This window comes from Bicyclus anynana, chromosome 12 (genome assembly GCF_947172395.1).
Source record: "Bicyclus anynana chromosome 12, ilBicAnyn1.1, whole genome shotgun sequence".
NCBI lineage: Eukaryota > Metazoa > Arthropoda > Insecta > Lepidoptera > Nymphalidae > Bicyclus > Bicyclus anynana.
In genome coordinates this window covers 5,536,947-5,560,308 of record NC_069094.1, presented here as the reverse complement: position 1 = coordinate 5,560,308, position 23,362 = coordinate 5,536,947, and the positions used below count along the sequence as shown (strand labels likewise).

At 36.5% G+C, this 23,362-nt stretch overlaps 1 protein-coding gene and 1 long non-coding RNA gene across 2 annotated transcripts in view; one reads left to right on the top strand and one right to left on the bottom strand.

Annotated features, from left to right (window-relative positions):
• Positions 1 to 23,362, bottom strand: part of LOC112054996 (mannosyl-oligosaccharide alpha-1,2-mannosidase IA) — a 120,303-nt gene that overhangs the window by 9,105 nt on the left and 87,836 nt on the right. Inside the window, exons 2-6 of the mRNA XM_052884718.1 lie at positions 14,151 to 14,369; positions 10,184 to 10,363; positions 2,655 to 2,757; positions 1,732 to 1,839; positions 370 to 597 (exon numbers count right to left, since the gene is read on the bottom strand). Of these exons, the coding sequence (XP_052740678.1) occupies positions 370 to 597; positions 1,732 to 1,839; positions 2,655 to 2,757; positions 10,184 to 10,363; positions 14,151 to 14,369 (838 nt within the window). The remainder of the gene's footprint in view (positions 1 to 369; positions 598 to 1,731; positions 1,840 to 2,654; positions 2,758 to 10,183; positions 10,364 to 14,150; positions 14,370 to 23,362) is intronic.
• LOC128198580 (uncharacterized) lies at positions 18,988 to 21,116 on the top strand. Its single transcript, XR_008251323.1, has 2 exons — positions 18,988 to 19,539; positions 20,317 to 21,116. It is a non-coding gene; the product is annotated as an uncharacterized LOC128198580 (long non-coding RNA).

Genomic DNA, 23,362 nt, shown 5'->3' with positions numbered 1-23,362 from the left:
ATTTTTGAATATTTAAACGTTTATAAAAACTAAAGTACAAATTATAAATTGTTTATACATGCAGAATATTATTAGTCTGTCGGATTATAACTGGGTTTGCACTGATAAGATTTCAAATACATATTATAATTTTCTGTGGACGCGTTTCTAGTGTCTATAAAATAGCAGCATCGATTGATGTTACATTACTACGGTACTTGAGATAACATTATCTCTATAGCCTTTACATTGGTATTTTAATACCTACATCTTTCCTGAAAAATTCAAATCTAGTCTTCACAAAAAAATAGGTAAACAAAATATTATAGTCAGTCAATGGTATAGATTAACAAGAGCAGTGGTCCCAAAAGTCAACCTTGTTTAACCCACCTGCGAAACAAGATAAATGGTCCATTTTCTCTTCATACACGCGCCCGTATTTAACCTCAGCGAGGTACGACAGCCCCGTAGGTGATGTTCGAAGCATTTTCTCGAGAGCCGGTTGCATGGCCTCGTCGAACATTGCTCTAGCTTGTTCATCCTCGTTGTTGGTCACGAGCCAGGCTTTTAGCAGATACTCGTAAAAGGAATCTCCTAATGCACCCAGTGATGTATGTCCTGAAATATATCAAAATAATATTTACGAATGTATGTAATGAATCGGAATGTTACTTATATAGCGTTACTTTTTGATCAATAACAATCTATATATCGATATAAAATTGAATTTTCATTTTTCTTGGTGATGTCATTGCTTGAGATCTATTAAGTAGATTTTTATACATCTATTTTTAATGTTTTTTTTTAAATATTTTATACAAGATTCTTACGCAACGAGAAAATAAAGAAAATTGCGTAGAAAATTTTCAGAAAACTTAAAGACTATTTTATATATGTTTATCGCGACTCAACAGCTGAAAAGATCTCGATGAAATTTGGCACAAAGAAAGAGATAGTCTCATATAGCAAATAGGCTACTTTTAATTATCCCGATATTATTGCCGAAATGGAATTTACGCGAGCGGTGGAACAGCTAGTTTTTAGACAATCTTTAAGTATTTTTTTAAAATCAACATCATTATCTCTTATCTAACTAAGTAGCAAAGCATAAATTGAGATAACCGAAAAACATAATTTAATCAATACGAATACTCTTATATCCCTCACTAATGTCAGATGTTAACATTAATTGTGTGAAATGTCCAATCATGATAAACAAAATTTTATTTAGCATTCCATGACAATAAGTCCAAACATGCGTATTCTTTGAATCATCATCCTGTCTACGGATATTAGTCACATTGAATAGCTGAGATTCCTAAGCCTCATTCATGAGTGCAGAGATGGAATAACGTTTAATTTGGCAAACGTGGTACCACTTACAATTAATTTAGTAGGTGTAATATATGTTCGATTTCACACCAAATTGTAAGTTCAATTTTTATAATTATTATAGGACCCATGGATAATCCTATATATCTTACTGGGAATAATAATAAATCTATCAAAATCTCATTTAACATTAAGACATTTTTTGTATCAGCTAAAGTTTGGATGCCTGATGTAAAGTGATATACGATAACGTAGAACGCAGGGAAAACGGAAGCTGGAAAGGCATTCCATATTATCAGATATAATCAATATCGAGAAACCAAATCGTTTTGTACTCGTCCACGCCCAAACTTGGTCGATATTGACTAAGTTAGGGTGTAGATTACTGCTATTAGCAAAGACAAATGTAGCTTCACATACTTTGGCCCCACATTCCAGTCCGCGGATTGATGTAGTTAGGATACAGTCCGTCCGGCTTCTGTATATTGTGCAGCACATCGCGGATACGATCCACCTTCTCTTTGTAAACTGTGAACATCAATACATCATCATTTGTTATTCAGTCATCATCAAAGATTGAAACGATTAAAATCTTACTTTAACTTACAACCACAATTTGTTACAAGACAAGAAGATATTTTGTTTGATTTGAAGAAATTATTTACATACTATCTTTTCTTATTTATGCATTTGTTCGGTATAAAATTTAATAGCAGAATTATTTGCGATAATTCTTAACTTAAATTCTGCCATCTTCTGCTTTTTCCTGTTGTCGACCAACACTGTTGTGTTCCAGTTTTAATGGCATGGTTACCGATGAAATTACAGGCACATCAGGTTTATCAGATATGCTTCGAGTGGACGGAAGCAGTGAAGAAGACGGAACGACAATATACAACATGTTCTTTGCATATCCTGCAAAGTGTTGCTATGTTTTTGGCGATGGTTTTTTTTAATGTAGGTCATCTGATTTTTCCCTCAACTATTACTATGAAGAAATACACACAAGAAATACAGAGAGTTACATATTTGTACCTTTTGCCGTGGAGACTCTTGGGCCATGCAATCGCAGAGTTAAAAAAAAATACGGAATCATTTCACCGCGGCTAGTTGCCTCGACTGTTGACAGAAGGGCTGGCTCATTTTTTGCGCAAAGGATCAGCCTGGCTGTCTAGGGCGGAAATGCAGCCAGTATTCTTGCCACCATTCCACGTGGGCATGATTCGTATAGTTATTAGGATAGTTAACTTAAGTTCCATAATGTATTCTTTCTCAATAAATAAAAAAAAAAAAGAAATACAAGATGTTCTACAAAATGTTTACTATTGGCGATATTAACTTACTTTCGTTTCCGGTCACTTCGCTCAGGTAGGTGAACTCCATGTGAAGCGTGCCCACTTCTGATAGAATACTGTTCGCCCCAGCCCAGTGGTATTGCCGATTTATCTGCAAAAAGCAAATTAATTTTTTTATTTATCATAAATATATTATTGAAATTTAGGAAATCCTTATTTTATAATATGTATTTGGTATTTTTATAGTTGTTTTCCTTAAGTTGTAAGGCACTTTGCGCACTAAGCGTCTACGAGCACAGTCTTTATCTTGGTCGCTGACGGTTAAGGCGGATTTACATTTGTATGTATACAAGGAACGTGCCTGTATTTGATGCGGAAAACAGGTAAGAAAAGACGTTTTTAAACACAACAATATAACGAAAGAAAGAAGATATCTTTATTACTACATTATGCGACAGTATTCTAGAACACACCAGAACAGCCCTGCGATATATGGTAAAACGTATAAAAGAGATCCCAGCTTGCTATATTACTTTAAAATCCTTAAAAGCAAAGAGCATACAGCGCTTTTCATCTCGGTCTCTGTTCCCAGTGCCGCCACCAGTCGTGTCGGCCCGATCTGCGGCAGGTTGATCGTAATGGCATAGTGCTCGACGTTTAATTGGTTACTTTGATTAACCCGATCGATCACTGTTTGTCATTGTAAATGCCTAGTGCGCAGGATGCCTAAAGCTCTGTATTTAGCGTTTAGTGACAATACGCAAATGTTTGCAACATCGCAAGTACGTTGTTTACAGTTTTGTTATCTAAATTATATGGTTCTTAGTAAAAATTATGCCTAAACATTAGGTTCACTTGACCTTCTACTGAGAATACGAATAATAGCAGCAATTATACTGAGAATGTAATAATTATATTCTGTACTATAGATACCAGTAAACAATATAAATACACACTAAATAGAAATATCTAAAATTAAAAACCACATGAATTCATAATTAGTTCCTACAAGTAAAACTATCTACCTTCGCGTGTTTAGTTATTCGTCAAGTTTACTTTAGTTATATGGCAACTTGATAGTTGTGTGCACAAGGTTTTTAACTAGGGTAGGCACTATACGTACAAATTGAACAAATAAAATATTCGTCTTCCAATACAAGTACGTAAATCATCTTCAGGGCAGGCAATGATTTCTTGCGTCTATGAAGTGCACGTATCTGACTCCAAACATGAATAATTATCCATTTTGTATAATTTCCATGTATATTGCATACTCTGGTTAAAACCGCGCTTAAATTCGCGACCAGAGATGACGAGATATTTTTGTCCGAATACTCTTTTCTCCCTCGCAACGAAGGAGAGATAATATTCAGAACTATAAAGATTTTTTTAAAACAAAATACTTAAATTCATTTTCATAGCCTGACCTAGATCTCGAACCCGAAAATATCGACTACTGGGTCACGACAGTTATTTATTTGGGATAAAGGTAAACATTTCTTATTTATTTGATCAAGTATAGTCATACAATTCTCTTGATTTGTCTATACATTCGAGTGTTTACCGAGTGAACGGCAGATTCGCAGAAGGTCGACTTAATATTACGGATTTTGCTTTGGTGTTCCAAATAACATAAATGCTGTAGATATAACGGGTACTTATAGGTCTATTTAAATAATTCATCTTTGTACGTTTCGTCTGTATTCAGAATTATAAAATACTTCTTTAGTTACGAGTACAAGCCTTTGTTAATAAAGATTTTCAGCAAATTTATTTTCTTAATCTATATATATACCAATATATTATTTTATTCATTATGGAGTTCCATAAAAACACTCCGTTTTATTGTCATCTAGCTTGATAATTTAGCTTAATAGTTACTAGTAATTTAATCTACTATATAAGTCGGGTTTTCCTTCCTGACGCTATAACTCCAGAACGCACGAACCGATTTCCACGGTTTTGCATTCGTTGAAAAGGTCTCGGGCTCCGTGAGGTTTATAGCAAAGAAAATTCAGGAACTCACTTGTAAAGAATAATAAAAAAAAAAAAATCAACGTAGGGTAGAGGTAGGGTAGAGGTAGTTGAAAGTATACATCGAATTTCACGCGGACGAAGTCGCGGGCGTCCACTAGTTTTCTAATAAATTTATTGTTACATATATATTGTATACTAAGAACATTCAATCACGTTAATCTCTACATCTACTAGTCGGATTTCAAAACAATTTTTTTATAAGATGCAACACTCGTGAGAAGACGTGACATACTCATAAGTGCTTAACATAAAGAGGAACGCGGGACTATGTCGTTAATCTATACTAATATATAAAGCCGAAGAGTTTGTTTGTTTGATTGAACGCGCTAATCTCAGGAACTACTACTGGTCTAATTTGAAAAATTCTTTCAGTGTTAGATAGCCCATTTATCGAGGAAGGCTATAGGCTATATACAACGTGTCCCAAAATTCAACGATAAGCGGGCGCCAAAAGATTGACCTGCTCATGAGCACTTAAGGAAAAATAATAAAAAAAATATACCTAAATTTTTTTTTTAGTTACAAAATAAATTTTAAAATTCTTTGAAAATTTACACCTTGTATGATATTTTGAACTACCGCAGCTACAATTTCTTAAATATGCTTAAGATTTTTTTTGTATCGGAACCTAAGTAGTACTACTATTCACCACAACTCTTAAAAACACCACAATGCCCGCAGTTTTTACACAAAAAAATATCAAAATATTTTTTTTCCCTCAAATTTTTAAAGATTTTTACTTTCAGTCTACTTTGACTCATGGTCTTGCAAAAAAAAGTATGAACACCGCTATGGCAAGTTATTTTCAAAGTTGACGCAACTAATCAAGATTTCAAAATAGTATAATACCCTAGGATAACTAGTCGCAAAAAAAAAATATGCGTACCATTTGTAAACAAGAACTAAATTTCTAAAATGTTTTTGCTCCTAGAAATCACTTTTACTTTATGCACAAAATGATGTGAGTCATACGTTGCAATTTCCTAGAATTTTAATGGAACGAACGATAACATTTAAAAATAAGAGAGAGAGAGAGAGAGAAAGATAGCGATAAGTATACGTTAGAGAGGGATAGACAGATGTTCTTTGTTGAATGACAATGATGCAGGTAAAGAAAATCCTGTTCCCAGCAAGTCAGTACGCTCTGCTCCTTTGTTTACTGCGCAACTTTCCGTATTCAATTGACGTGGCTCTCGTACTAACGACTTTTGGCTTTGCATTTTGGACTGGACTTAAGTGATCTGCAAACTGAACTGACCTGGCATTATTTTGGACTGTGCCTGTGTTTTGTGAATTGGACTTTTGGTGTATTTTGGACTGTTTAGCGTTATCATGCCGCAACCATACACGCCGATGGAATACGCTAACATGCATCTCATTTATGGAGAATGTCGGTGCAATGCTAACGCTGCTAGCAGATTGTATCGAGAAAGGTACCCAAACGCTCAAAGATATCCAGATTATCGGGTATTTATGAATGTGCATCAAGCGTTTTCGGAGGGTCGTTTGCCGTCAGCTAGAAGAAACGCTGGAAGACCTAGATCGGAATGCGATGAAGAAGTTCTCAATGAAATAAACATTGATTCAACTACCTCAGTGCGTGCCATAGAAGCAGCTACGGGAATCCCAAAAAGTTCAGCACATCGAATACTAAAACGTCATCGGCTACACCCATATCATTACAGACGTGTACAAACGTTACTATCACGGGACTATCCACTGCGGATCGCATTTTGCCGAGTGATGCTTCAAAAGCATCGGGAAGATCCTCAGTTCTTGGATAAAGTACTATGGTCGGATGAAACAACCTGCAAGAAAGATGGCTATTTAAATCTTCACAACCTACACAGCTGGAGCAATGAGAATCCGCACCTGATGAGAGAAGACAAATCCCAATATCAATTTAAGGTCAACTTATGGACGGGCATTTTAAATGGAAAAGTGATTGGGCCTTTTGAATTACAAGGAAACTTAGATGGGGACAGTTATTTGAACTTTTTACAAAATGATTTGCAAGAATTACTAGAAGACGTCCCCCTAAGCGACCTTCAAAATATGTGGTATCAAAATGATGGTTGCCCAGCTCACTACGCTCGTCCTGTGAGACAATACCTAGACCACGAGTATCCGGGGCGTTGGATCGGGCGACTTGGTCCTATCCTATGGCCACCCCGATCACCCGACCTAAACCCCCTGGATTTCTTTTATTGGGGTTGTCTCAAAGACAGGATCTACGCAAAACCGATTACGACATTGGACGAGCTTCGGCAAAAAATCACTCAGGCTGCGGCACATATCAATGCTAGAAGATATGCGCGAAAAATAAAACGGTCGTTTTTAAGGCGATGTCGTGCCTGTATTAATGCCGGTGGAAAACAATTCGAACATTTACTTTAATGTTGTGTAATTAAAATAACAAACACATTTTTGGAACATAGTAAAATTTATTACTAACAACAAGAACAATTAAGAAATTTGGTTCTTGTTTACAAATGGTACGCATATTTTTTTTGTGACTAGTTATCCTAGGGTATTATACTATTTTGAAATCTTGATTAGTTGCGTCAACTTTGAAAATAACTTGCCATAGCGGTGTTCATACTTTTTTTTGCAAGACCATGAGTCAAAGTAGACTGAAAGTAAAAATCTTTAAAAATTTGCCCGCAGTTTTTACACAAAAAAAAATATTTTGATTTTTTTTTGTGTAAAAACTGCGGGCATTGTGGTGTTTTTAAGAGTTGTGGTGAATAGTAGTACTACTTAGGTTCCGATACAAAAAAAATCTTAAGCATATTTAAGAAATTGTAGCTGCGGTAGTTCAAAATATCATACAAGGTGTAAATTTTCAAAGAATTTTAAAATTTATTTTGTAACTAAAAAAAAAATTTAGGTATATTTTTTTTATTATTTTTCCTTAAGTGCTCATGAGCAGGTCAATCTTTTGGCGCCCGCTTATCGTTGAATTTTGGGACACGTTGTATTATCCCCATACTCCTACGGGAACGGGAACCACGCGGGTAAAACCGCACGGCGTCAGCTAGTTATATCATATTCTACAAAAATATTCATATTCTATAAATTAGCCAATAAGAAGTCCGATCAAAACTTAACCTTAATGATAGTCGACAGTTACTCTTACAATGGCTTCCCTATAATTGGAGAGATCATTAAACAACGCTAAACAAACGTCTCAGTTTGAGCGATCTCGACTCTTACAAGGATCTATTGAATTTAAAGCCCTTATTCCAATTTTGTAACAAGCACTCTCAGAGCCCGGTCGACCTTTAGATACTCATGCTCTTTCTAATCTTAGTATATTTCGGAATTTTCAAACGTTGTGCGTACACTGCTATATACAGGGTGCTCGGGAGTATATTACTAGTAGACGCCCCGCGGTTTCACCCGCGTAGGTACCGTTTTCGTGAGAATATGGTGATGAAATATAGTCTATGACACCCACAAATAAATGGCTTTGGAATGGTACAACAATTCCTTTACCACTAGAAAACCACATTCAAAATCGGTTCAGTAAATCAAAGTCATCGTCATCGTCGTCGTCGTCGTCGTCGTCGTCGTCGTCGTCGTCGTCGTCGTCGTCGTCGTCGTCGTCGTCGTCGTCGTCGTCGTCATCGTCATCGTCATCTTCATCGTCATCGTCATCGTCATCGTCATCGTCATCATCATCATCATCATCATCCATCATCATCATCATCATCATCATCATCATCATCATCAAGAGAACATGTAGCGCTACGGCTGTTTAAACAGACTTTTAAATTAAGTGGTTATACCGGTAAGTAGTTATCAATAATTAATTATTATTATTTAAATTGATAAGCACACAGTGCATTCAGCAAATTAATTTTGTATCCAATGCTTCCTTGATAAGAAAAAGGCTGCAGGCTCCGGCTAATGAGTGCTTCGTTTAACGACCTGCAGGGCTGCCAATTTTTTTAATTTACTAGGCTCGATATTTCGCATTGTTTTTTTATTCTACTTGATTCTCGCGTAGATTTTTAAGTGGACATTTTGTGCCAAAATAATCATGTTTCTCGCTAGTTAAGACATTTTCTAGTCAAATAGAGCACTGCGTGCCTAGTGGGAGTTTTCAATATTTTCATACTGTTACTATCGCGTTAACGTAAACACGAATTTATATGAAATTGAAACAGTTGTTCAGTAGTGCCACTAGATGACGCACGCTGTTTCAATTCCTTATAAATTCGCGTTTACGTTAACGCGATCGTCACAGTATCAAATTGCCGCTAGGCCCTCAGAATCGGATTTTATTCATTATTTTGTTTTTGCGCTAAACCCTAAAAAATAATAGTGCATTTTCCAAATATTTTCGTACATTAGTTTACGTGTTTGGCCAAAACACTACACTGTCAATAAATCTCTGCAGCTACTTTAGGTAAAGGTTATTTTTTTTGTTTGCACACAAAACCCATGGGTTTACAGCCCGAACTTCTGTAGGCTTAGCAAGCGCACCTCGAGATAAATGTCTACGTTTTGTTATTGTATATCACATTGTTTTTCGATTTCACAGCTTTTGGTCGACAATAAATAGTAATCCGTCCGATTTATGAACCCTCCCTCAAGACATATAAGAAGAAATAGGTGTAATGCAAACTAATAAAGAGATGAAAGTGATGTGGCATCCCTGCGCAGTGGGTCGGCGGTCGCTTTGAAGTGATAACGAACTGGCTGTGGTTTGCAATGGCCATCGGACTTCGATTCGACAGTGATTTAATTAGAAATATTGGTTATTCCAAGCTGGATGAAGAGCGATTTACTCTTTTATACTTTTTGTGTGATTCTTTCCGTCTGTTCTTAATTCAAATTTTATGCTGTACTCATTCACTCGAAATGAGATAGTTTCTTCAATAAAATATTAATAAATTGCAGGGTTGAAGTTAACTATAGTAAAGAAGTATGTGATCCTATATTCTATTTCAATGTAGTTTAGCGGGCTTATTATGTTTGACTCGTGTAACGATCACTATCAGATGGATATTGACCATGATCGACACCTTTTTTTTGTAAAATTCTTAGTCCAAAGTTGGAAAGTTGGTGTTTTAAACTTTAACTACCCTTGCCTCGGAGAAGCCATCCCGGTCATTATTATTAATATCTGATAAGAATCGTTAGAATCAATCATAAGCCCGTCAACACTCATAGAAGCACCGTAGTATATCCGCCTCGTCTTTATGGAGAGAGGTCATTTTTTATTTGTTTTGTACGTGGGGAAATCCCATTTTTATGCAAAAAGGTTATGCCGACTAAAACCTTACGGTGATACGGCTCGTCACGTGCTGACTGGGCCACGGGAACGTTTCTTGAGCGACCGCAAGCCAGCCAGCAAGGAGGGAGGCCTTTCTTTTTAACGTGGGGAAATCCTCATGGATACCTTTTCGCTACGGGGAGGCAAGAAGGTTATGTCGGACTTCAACCGACTAAAACCCCATGGTATTGCGTCCAACCCCATGGTACGACTCGCCGCCTGGCCTAACTGATAATGTAAGAACATGTCAGATTACCTTATTGGATGGGTTGATGAGTGCGTACGGAATGCCGGTGGGGGTCTCGAAGGCAGGCAGCAACGCGTCGGCCACCTCGGCCGCCTTGTCGCGGAACAGCGTGTCCCCCGTCAGCGCGTAGCACGACAGCAGGCCCCCCACGAAGCGGATCGTTGTCTCGAACACCGATAGATCAGAGTCCTACAAGCAAGATACGTCATGTTGGTTTACATATTCAGTACCAATATTGAAATTACACGCTAGAAATTCCAAAATCAAAATCAAAATCAAAAATCATTAATTTCAAGTAGGCTCAGTTTACAAGCACTTTTGACACGTCAGTTGACTATTTGTAAAGATTCTACCACCGGTTCGGAAGGCAGGTTCTGCTGAGAAGATACCGACAAGAAACTCAACAGTTGCTCTTTTGAAAAAGTCATACAGTATTATAATTTACAATTGATAACAATTACTGTTTACATTTCTTATAGTTTTACTTCCTGTGTGAAGGTGGAAGCTGATCCAACGGCCTCCAAGCATCTTTATCATTAAGGAACTCATCAATGTTGTAGTACCCTCGACTAAGTAAATGTTTTTTAACACATTGCTTAAAGCTATGCATTGGCAGGTCCATCACAGTCTTGGGGATCTTATTATAGAAGAGTACACCCAAATCTACAAAAGATTTTTTTACTTTTTGGAGACGATATGCAGAAATAACTAACTTATGCCCGTGTCTAGTAAGACGTGGGTTTAAATTTCCTTTTCGTTTGTACAAATTAATATTTTTTCTTACATAGACTATACTGTTATATATATATTGACAGGCTACTGTTAGTATACCTAATTCTTTAAACTTTTGACGAAGGGTTTCGCGTGATTTTTATTGATATATTGCTCGAATTGCTCTTTTTTTCCAGAGGCGTGACTAGCGTGATAGGTACTATCCGAGGTTTAATCGCCACGTATGTTTTTAAAGTTAGATTATGCCTCAGCTCGCGGCCTGGCGAGCTGGGGCCCCTACATCTTATTGACCTGTAGCATTTTAGTCCAGCTACCCTATAGTTACGCCACTGCGACATTAATATCTAGTATATTTTTAGACGCATTATAGCGGGATACCAGGTCCCACGTCAGCGCGTAACACGATAGCTAAGCAGGCCCCCCACGAAGCGGATCGTTGACTCGAACACTGATAGATCAGAGTCCTAGAAGCAAGACACGCTATGTTGGTTTACATAATCAGTAGATACTACTACTTTAAGGCATCTACACGACTACGACCAGTGGTCACAACTGGTTAACTGAAGATACCATAATATGAAAATTGCACACTTAGGGCCACACCACACCTGCCACAGACGGGACCGGTACTACTTGTCTTTACGACAAAGCCATGTCTAGTTTCCACACTACCAGTAAAGAAGTATCGCAAATTATCGTTTTGGTACGATGCCGCATAGAAACCATCAGAGGTATGGGTAGAATTTTGTACCTATTGGAAGTATGCCCCCTTTCATCTTAGACTGCATCATCGCTTACCATCAGGTGAGATCGAAGTCAAGGGATAAATTGACTTAAAAAAAAATTGTTACTAGAGAATTCCGAGTTATTTTGGTCATACTGTCCACAGTCGTTCCTATTACTTAGACAACTTCATAGTTCCGAGCAAATCGTTGGAATACAGAAGTAAGAGGTGCTTATGTGTTCTAATAATATAATGGCCAACATAAAAACCAGGTGGTATTAAAGCTGTTAACATTTCACTCTTCGAAGCGAAAACTGAAAGTTAAACGTTTACAGCACATTAGAGTTTACCTCTTGGAAATAGAGTTCAAATTGTTTTACCACATTTCCACTATTTAATATTTCTTTAGTTTCACCGACGCTAGTTTCTGCATTTGCTAAACTTTGCCTTAGCTTAGCAACTATATTGAAAACAAGTAAGACGTGTTACCATTCTGCACAATTGTAATTACAGTGACAATTTAGTTTAAAATGTGTATCATAATGTTTACCGCACTAGTAAGCGCAGTGTTGGTCGACCCCCCACCAGGTGGACTGACGACATCAAGCGAGTTGCAGGGATTCGCTGGATGCAGGTGGCTCAGTATCGTGATGTTTGGAAGTCCCTACAGGCCTATGTCCTGCAGTGGACGTCCATCGGCTGATATGATGATGATGATGATGATGATTATAATGTTTGCCTGGTGGGTTTAAGTTCTATATCTTCTCTCTTCTCCCACGTGAAAGGAGAGAGACTGACTCTCTAGTGGGTTAATCGTCGTCGACAATCTTGGTTTTTTTTAGAAAATTACTACTATATACTATATAAATACTTACTTTATATATATATACTATATACTATACTATATAAATACTTACTTTATTGTCGCTCACACAAGGCCTAATTTCTTTTCAAGAGTCCCAAATTCCCAAATTATGGAGCGCAATTTCGTATTAAAGTTTTATTTAATACATATTGAGGTCCAAGTATAAAACGACATTAAAAGATGTGCAAGGTAGAGTTACTTTTTGTAAAAGTATGTAAACTACAATTCACTTGTACAAATACTGGCTACGCTCATGTATTTTATTTATTTATTTATATTTTATTTGTATTGTGTTGCAATAACAAAAACAAGAGAAATAATGAGTCTCGAACATACTCTCGTATGTGTATAGCAGTGGCGTGCAATTCATAGATGCAAAAATGCACTGTCAACCCTGAAGAGTCATTAGGAACCTGCATTTAAAAAGGAATTGTCCATTTTGTTACCACATGTGTACTAAAAGTGCATACCCTAGTTATACACCTTGTACACTCCACTGGTGTGTACACATCTAACAAGAGATGAAACACAACTAAGACTAATCCGCAATATTATCTAAAATTTCCTATTTAAAAGCCTTGGAAATAAACATTATATATTCAAGGGAAAAATTTATAAATTGCGCATTTAACCAGGTTATAAATCTGCTAAACAGTCTAACCCATTGACACAATTTTTTAAAATTAAATAAACACGCTATTGCTGATAATTTGAATCAACAAAATGATTACAGTAATTTTACATTAGCATCTTGATTGTTATTGTAAGCCGTCAGCGCGATGCGGTTGTCGTCTCAAAAGTACGAGTATATAATTTCAAAAGATAAAGAGAGTAAAACTGAGATTCTTTTTCAGTGTAGAGTATCATCATTAACATCATCAATCCATATTCGGCTAACTGCTGAGCTTGAGTCTTCTCTATGGCCAATAGTCCACCACGCTGGCCCAATGCGGATTGGCATACTTCACACACGCAGAGAATCAAGAAAATTATCTGGTATGCAGGTTTCCTCACGATGTTTTTTCTTCACCGTTTGAGACACGTGATATTTAATTTCTTAAAATGCACACAATTGAAAAGTTGAAGGTGCATGCCCCGGACCGGATTCGAACCACACCCTCCGAAATCGGAGGCAGAGGTCATATCTACAGGGTTGTCACGGATTGTAGTTGTATAGAGCATAGGGTTTTGAAATAACTAGAACTTCTATTAGACTTTCCATCGCAACCCAGTATCTAGAAACCAGAATGTGAACTGATCCTCTAGCCGCTAGCGTCTAGACTCTAGCCTTACTATTGTTCTATTATAATAATTTTGAGAGAAGAAAGAAATTTTCTAATATAATTGACATAGAGATAAGCTAGCAAATAACATCAGAAGGCGACTATCGACATATATCGTGATCACAAAGAGTCACTCCGCCGCCATTGGTCGACATATATTAATTTCTATTCAATCATCATTTCATCATTATTAACCCCTATTCAGCTCACTGCTGAGCACGAGCCTCCTCTCATAATGAGAGGGTTTAGGCTATTAGTCCACCACGCTAGCCCAATGCAGATTGGCAGACTTCACACACGTAGAGAATCAATACAATTATCTTGTATGCAGGTTTCCTCACAGTTAACTATAAACAGCAAAAAGAAACTCACAATCTCATTGATATGGAAGTGTTCCGCTATCCAGTCCCTTCCTTCCCGGAACTCGTCCTTCATGCCCATCAGGTAGAGCGTGTCCATGCCGTCGACGATGGTGGCGCCCAGGTCCCCGCCGCCGAACACGCTGGTGAGGTGCGCGCGCTTGGACATCGGCTTCAGCTCGTTCTTGCCCCACGCGTACAGCTTGTAGTTGTTCCACGCGTGACGCATCATCTGCAGAAGGAAGGAAGACAACTGTTATTATCATAAAAAAAATAATATTTGCCATATCTTTGAAATATGCCTAACCAGCGACTTCATCCGCGTGGAATTCAGTTTTTCACAAATTCCGCGGGAACCATGGATTTTTCCGGGATGAAAAGTAGTCTATGTGTTAATCCAGGCTATAATATATCTCAATACCAAATTTCAGCTAATTCGGTTCAGTAGTCGAGGCGTGAAAGTGTAACAAACATTCATATCATCAAAATCATCAGTTTTCGCAAATCTCGGGAAACCATGGTTTTTTTGGGATAAAAAGTAGCCTATGTATTAATCCAGAGTGAAATCTATTTCCATTCCAAATTTCAGCTAAATCGCTTCAGTAGTAGCGGCGTTAAAGAGTGACAAACATACATCCAAACATCCATACAAATTTTCGCGTTTATAATATTAGTAGGATATACAACTAGTCGGAGAATACTGCTTAAGAAGTGGGTACGACAATCCAGCGGGCTTCTGTTAATCGATAATGGATTCGTAAATTATTAAGAGGAAAAATAAACCTTTACTTTAATGGAGTACTTAGTGCACGTATTACTTTTAAACGTTCCACCTTACTTTATTGTCTTGTGCGAGATTCTCACCCTAAGGCTCGCATCAATTATATAATTGAAACTCAGATCTGAGTTAAAGAGGTCAACGAACAAGAATATAATACTCGTATATATAAATGAAAGTGTTGGTCGACCCCCATTAGGTGGGCAGGGACATCAATCGGGTTGCAGGGAGCCGCTGGATGCTCGCGGCTCTAGACCGTTTTGTTTGGAAGTCCATGCAAGAGGCCTATGTCCAGCAGTGGACGTCCATCGGCTGATGATGATGATGATAAATGTTAATCTTAGCAAAAGCGAAGGTACTACTAATTATTTTCATATATTTTAGTGTGTATTAATTGTGATAAAAGACCAGACACTCTAGATTAATAGACGATAATTTTAATATGTTTCAAATAAGCTTTTTATAGATCATAAATATCTGGCAAACTAGGTTTACACTCATCATTAACTTTCAGATGCCATAATACTATGTAGTTAACTAGGTTTAGTTTAGCTATTTGAATGATGATTTCTATTTTATTTAAATAATCATACTTGCTATGTTATTAAACATGAAACATATTATAAGCGGAAAGTCCGAAATAAGAGTGGGTATTTACTACAATGGGAGAGGATTAACCGTAGACCTGTCGATTTGAGAACGGCCCCTTAACCATGAAGTTCTTAAGAATTTGTGCCATCATACACAAAAGAAAGCTAAAAAAAAATTAAAAAGGGAAACAACAATAATTACATCTCAAGTTCCAACATTCAACTATCAACATACGCCAGAGGAAATTTCAAAGGCATTGCGCGCTTCGGAAACGGTTTTATAAAAACAAACGTCTTTTGTTTGTGCCTGAACTCGCACAGCAAAAGTTGTTTCTGCAGAAACAACTCTAAGACGACGTCCACATTTTCACAAAGGCTGCACGGAAAAGAAGACGGTCTTTATAAGGCTTGCAAACTTAAACTGCAGAGCTCTAGCCCGAAGCGCAAGTTTTAATCTCAGCGGCGTACCCGAGCGAACACTAATGAAAGGATATCGGGCTTACGTCAGCGCCATTAATTATTATTAGCTTCCGACAACTTTTCTCAGTGTCTCCAATGACTTTGAAAAACTTCAGGCTTCACCAATTAACAGTTAAGGGGCTACCTTGGAGACGGGGATAACTTTTATAGCGTACACACACAAGCATATAATTAAAAACGAAAACATATGTAATGTTACATCCAGTAAAACTTGTAGATTTCTCTGTGAGAGTCGTCCGATGTTCTATAATGATGTTTGATTTTTATAACTCAGCAGAGCTAATTTTAGTTTGAAAGGTGGTGAAATACACGAAGCTATCTTCAAAATCTATGATTTACTTTAAAGAGCCAAGGAAAAGACTGTGAAGTTAATCCTAGATCACGTATTTTTTTATTTACTTTAGACTAGTAGCAACAATGATGTACCGAGGTAGTTCTTACCATATCAATCGCTTATCTTAATAATCGAGAATTTAATGAAACTTGGAAATAAGAAAGTTGTCACAAGTGCCTGAAATAAGAGAGTTCTGTGTGTCCCTAATGAAAAGTCTTTGATTTTAGAGACAGAAAAGGCAGTATAACCTACTTTCAGTGATGATTTACTGAGAGACGTATGAATATGCTTAGACGGGCCCTTAAATAGTATGACAACTTTTCAAATAGACAGTAAGTACAGTTTATAGAAATCATTCTCTAAGTTTCAAGTTTATTTATTTACTAATACTATGAAGTGAAAAGATTTGATTGCTTCCTTGTTTGTTTGAATTTAATAGTACACTACTATAGAATCCTACATTATCTCTGATGATCATAGGCCATATTTTTTCCCGTATTCTCATGCAAACAGGAACTACACAGATTAAACCGTGGGACGTTTAAATAATCAGTAAGTTATAATTATAAGTTTCTTATAAGCCATATCTGCAAAGTTTGGTTTTCCGATTTGAGTATATTGTTTTTCTTTACATTTTATATTATCGTGTAATTCTAAACCAAAGCCTTTTAAATGTTTTGGTACAAAAATCCCACAACAAAAGCCTAATCTTCGTTATCAAAAGCTTACATAAGCCATAGTTTGATAATATTTTTCCTGAAATAATTCGAGATAACTTACACACATGGTCAGTTGATATCAAATACTAGGAAAACATAAAAATATTATGATAGGTACTCGTACGTAAATAATACAGAAGCTAATTATTACTTAAGTTTATCTAGGAATGTTCTATAAATAATTTATGTATCGTATGGTTAAGATTCTTGTTATAATCCAGTCTTAAAAAATAAACTCAACAATATGAATATTTTTTTTTCAATTCAAGGAGCATTAAGTAAGTTAGCGGTAGTAAGTGGTAGTCTTTCATACCTAGAAGACCCCGTAAAGCTGTCAGCCAATCTGATCTTTCTTTTTATTTTTAAAAGCATAACTCGCAAAAAAGGGTTTTTAATTCTGAATGTTGCCAGGAGGTTGACAGATCATAATCTTGCATGCTTTTCTGAGTTCAAACCAGTATCTAGACGCATATATCCTCTTACAGAAGACAAGCATTTAGAGCTTATACCAACCAAAACCACTAATCCAATGCAGTATGCGCTTCAATTAATAATTAACAAATTAGTAGTCCTAATTAATTAATAATTTCAACGAAGTCATTTGGTTCATTTACCAATCGCCGAGGATCTTATGCGCAATCAGTTTGTTTCCAGTTTCTGAATCGCTAATTACAGGCAGGTAATAATTGATCAAATTAGCGCATAGGCGTATTAGTAACAGATGAGGCGATTAATTAATTAATGTCAAGTGAATATGTGGGTTAAACGCTGTACAACGCTGTGCGATAATATTACGAAATCGTTCAAAGTACCTACAATTAGTTGAAGATCCCAAGTAAAATACCATCGCCTATTAAAGAATATCATCTCACTTCAAACTACATTTTGTTCTAAAATCTCTGTCTAACGCCTGTCTAAGCCTGTAGCATGTTTTCTGTGCCTGTAGTTCCAACGGAAACCATACCCTTTAGAGACAAAACGATGTTATGCTGCTCGGTATCACTTACTTTGTCTTTGCGCTACTTCTTCAAACGATTTATTTTTAATTTTAGTTGATTAGGCTTTTAGAAACTGGGATAAAGACGTAATACACACCTCAGCAACTGTATTTCGCTGCTCAGTGATATTCAAAAGGTGTGTTTCACAACATGGGGATGCAGTCACAACCCCGTGCAACGCGCGTTCCACCCTCCACAACTTATTATCATTCTGGTTGTCCAGCTGAGACACCTTGATCAGCAGGAGCATCGTCACAACGAATATCATCGCCACGGTGGCGTAACGTATTAATTTACGCATTTTTGCGTTCAAATACTAATATCACTTATCACCGTTTCACTTACACAAAACTATTTTTAGTATCTAACGTTTTAGCAACTAGATAACGGAATTGAGAATTTTTAACGCGCTTTTTATTTTAATCGTTTACAGTCACAGATCTTAGACAAATCACAGCGTTGTATTTATAATTAATTATGACAAATTCATAATATTATTGGCAATTGTTTTTTTTTAATTTCGGTCAAATTGTTTTATCGCTTGGAGACAGAATAATATTAGCCAATGGTACGCGACCGTGCGCGCGCGCGGTTTTAACTTATCTGACTTATTGAGTGAGTTACGAGGAACGTGTAACTATCGTTCGTACGTTATCGTTAACAAATAATCGATTCGTGATCTCAATTCAGTTACGTTTCCATGTGGATACTCTTAAAGCTCGTTTAATCTGTTGCATCTATTTATTTTATTGTTAACTGCTATACATTTTCAGTAACGTATATTTTATGGCCATTATATTTTTGGACTACAGTAGGCCTATTAATTAATTTGATAAGGATTTATAAAATTTCAGATATAAACATGATAGTATTGTAAACGATAAGGCCGCCTATTGTGCATTTTGTAAATATATTTTATCTATTGTATTGTCTGTTCTTTGTGGTGTGCAATTAAGTATATTTTCATTTCATAGGATATATTTATGTGAAGTGTTTACAATAAAATATCAATTTATTCATCAACATTATACATAACATATTCATTAACGGTGGAATTCATAGTCGTAGTAGGGGGCCCCTAAGGGGATTATTCAGCCGCTATGTGTCGAATTCAACCCCCACGCGTTTCATAGACAAAAGAAACCCCTCATTTGACAGGAGCTGGCGGCTGACTGCTGAATTACCGATATTTGTCAGCCAAACCATCCCCTGGCATTTTTTTTTGTTGTTATTCGTGATTTATTTATTAGAAAGTGGACTTGGAAAGTGTTAAGACTGTGTATAAACAGCGAGTTATATCAGTATCCAAGATAAATATTCGCAATTGCGTAAATCCAGTTTAATACTATGGCGTTATGGAATGTACGAAAGATTCTCATATTAGGCATAATATGCCTCTGTTTGATGAAGAATGAACACAGAAGACCCAAGAGAGGAATACCAATACCGCTATTATTATGCATTCTAGCAGCACTTCGGTTCTATGTAACGGGATGTTTCCAGGTACGTACCTTTGTTCATTATCAATAATCCCCGTATTCTTACGGAAATTCCTATTTCCGTAAGAATACGGGGATAAAATATAGCCTATAGAGCTCGGGGATAGTGTAGCTTCCCAACAGTGAAAGAATTTTTTTAATTGGTTCAGTAGTTCCAGAGCCTACATACCTACATACAAACAAACAAATCTTTCCTGTTTCTATTATTAATAAAGATAAATTAGGAGTAGATATAAAACCAATTAGCCCAGTGGGTATGACCTCTGCCTTTGATTATGAGGTTGTAGGTTCCCAACAGTGATAGAATCTTTCAAATCAATTCAGTAGTTCTAGATCCTATACAAAACAAACAAACAAATTTTTCCTGTTTATAATATTAGTATAGATAAATAAGGAGTAGGTCAAAATCCATATAGCCCAGTTGATATGACCTCTGCCTTCTATTTGGAGGGTGTAGGTTCAAATGCTGTCTGAAACATGCACCTCCAAATCATTTCAGTTATGTGCATTTTATGAATTTAAATGTATATCACATGTCTCATACGGTGAAGGAAAAACATTGTCTCTACATGTGTGAAGTCTGCCAATTTACTTTGGGCCAGAGTGGTGGACCTTATCCCTCTAATTCTGATAGGAGACTCATGCTTAACATACTCATGATGAAAAATTTAATTAGTTTGTTTGTAATCTAACCTATATAAATGTTAGGTATACCTATCCAGTTTTGATTTAGGAAATATATAACCTACATAAATGTAACTAACATAATGTTTATTTTCAGACTGTATGTGCAGTCCATCAAGCATTCTATGAAATAACAGAAATGCCACAAATCAAGCTGTATTGATGGCAGACATAGGTATACATATAAACAACCCCGGAGGACCCTATACACAGATTTAAAGAAACCGGCTATCATGGCAGGGAATAGCAGTGATGAGCTCTGAGAATACTGTTTTACCAAGAATACTGAGAATACTTTGGTCCTTGAAAATCCGAGTTTTCAGATCACAGTAATTGGAAGACCCACATACCTTGAAAAGTCAGCAGCATTGCAATGTATTGTAAGGTGGTCACTCACTCTGAAGTCCATAACAATAGAAAATATATACAAATCTTAATTGAATGAATGATGGAAAATAAAAATTTATTGATTCACATCTTTAATAAAGATTATTATTAAATGTTTACTTCTGCATTTTTCATTTAAGTCTGGCCCTATAAAAATATACAATAATAACAATAAGTTATATGTAAATTATGTATTTATTGTTGTTATTAATTAAACTTTGTATCAAAAGGATATAGGTTTGATTTTAGAATTGCAATAAGTACTGTGTGGTTCATTATTATCAGCCCATTACCGGGCCAAGCCTACCTCCTAAATATATAATATTATGTGATCTAGAGCTTTATGAAATGCAATTTTACCACTAATCCTAATGATAAGCTACACTTATATTTATTTACTGCACTTACTATAAATTGTAAATAAATACAGCATAATAGTACCTACTTGTAATTATTTCAGGTAATTATAGGTGGTTTTGAGTAAAATAAACAAATTTCCTCTGACAATAATTTTTTTATTTCAAGTAGGATTCCACATTACAAAAGTATGAAATATCAAACTACTTATATAGTAAATAGTATGCTTGGGATTTCTCTGCATGATCGAATCACAAATGAGGAGATCCGCAGACAAACCAAAGTCACTGACATAGGTAGCACAGCGAGTCGTGAAGCTGAAGTGGCAATCGGCAGGCCACATAGTTCGAAGAGCCGATGAAATCGCAGCGTTGGTCGAACCCCCACTAGGTGGACCGAGGGCATCAAGCGGGTTGCAGGGAGCCGCTGGACGCTGGCGGCTCGAGACCGTTGTGTTTGAAAGTCCATGCAAGACGGCTATGTCCTGCAGTGGACGTCCATCGGCTGATAATTTTGATTATGATCATGTTCGTCCACATATCTTCAATATTTTTCTAACAACTCCTTCTTGTGAGAAAGAAACTTTTTGATAAAATTGATCTATTGTACTCTTGAACGAATTAAATTTTACTATGATAAATAAAAATAAAAAGTAAATGAAAATATTAGAAACTCAATTATTTTGTAAAATGTCAAAAAATTAACAAAATACGTCTCTCTGTGGTTGTGTCACAGAATTTTCAAAGATCTAATGTAAAATCATAGACAACATTTGCTTGAAACTCCAGTCACCTAGGGGCTCTCCAGTAGTTTGTTTATGAAATGCAATGAAGGATGATTCAATAGTCAGCCCCTGGGTGAATACTGAATATTGGTTTGTGGGGGATTGTTCACTTCACGACTATGAATTCCACTGTAACAGCCGATGAACGACATCCACTGCTGGACATAGGCCTCTTGCATAGACTTCTAAATACCACGGTCTGGAGCCGCCACCATCTAGCGGTTCCCTGCAACACGCTTGATGTCTTCGGTCCACCTAGTGGGGGGTCGACCAACATTACGCTTTCTGGTGCGGAGTTGCCAATCGCCTTGGGACCCCAACCTTCATCAGCTCTTTGAAATATGCCCTGTCCATTGCCACTACAACCAGTTTCGCGACTCGCTGAGCTATGTCAGTGACTTTGGTTCTTCTACGCATCTTATACAAAGTATTTATTAAAACAAGTGTTTGGATATTCTGATACAATACCTAATAACGAGTATGTTTTCTTGAATGACTTTACTAGAAGTACTGTTTCTATATCTGCCATTTATTTATTTAATAACATTGATTATTATTATTATTGCTTGTGAATAATGAATAGCATTCCAGTCAGTTTGTAATGGAAACAAAGAGAATCTCGGACAATAATACTATTCTGCGGCAGCGCGAAACTCTACATCACTGACTTACGGAATGAGAAACAAATTTTATTTCGATGCTTCCATTGATTTATTGAAAAAAAAAAACACTAAACTGACATTCATCATAATTATCTTTGACGTATGCTAGTTGACATATTTATTACATTAAATTGAGATTGCCTACTGGTGGATATTACACAGTAGATAGATGAAATTTCTCGATTGATTTGATGTTTATTTTAATAGGTTGATAATAATGATCAAAATAGTGAATAGGCAGGCAACGAAAGTTATTTGGGGGATTTCTTGCATTTTCTAATATTTCTAGTAGTAAAGGTTACGAAGTGAGTGATACATTCCCGTCTGGGAGAGTTCCTTAAGCCGCAGGATCTGCGCTTAATTCACCGTGTCGGTGAACCGTTCGATTACACTATGGTATGAGGAAAATTTGTTTGCTATCACACTTGTCCGATATAACATATCTTGCTTAGATCACACTAATATTATAAAGGCGAAAGTTTGTGTGTAAGCGTGTATGTTTGTTCCTCCTTTACGATGCGGCTACTAAAGCGATTTGGCTGAAATTTGGATAGGAAATAGATTTGACTCTGGATTAATACATCCCACGGGATTTGTGAAAACCTAAATTCCATGCAGACGAGGTCGCGGGCGTTCGCTAGTAGTTAATAAAAAATCAAGTAAGCAATACCATGGGCCAATAAGTCACGGGGTCACCCAATTATTAGGTATACTGATGAGTTTCATTAATGTTCCAATTTATTTGATAACATTTACAACAAACAAAATATTGTCAACATTTAACGATGTACTTGTCGAATGTCCAAACAAGAAAATTACGTTGTTACACCCATGTGCTTCATCATCATCATTATCAACTGAAGCACGCCAAGTCGCATTGGAGCAGCATGATGGGTATAAGGTCCATATCCCCTCTTCTATAGGGAGGGAGGCCTGGCTCTGTGGTGGGCCGT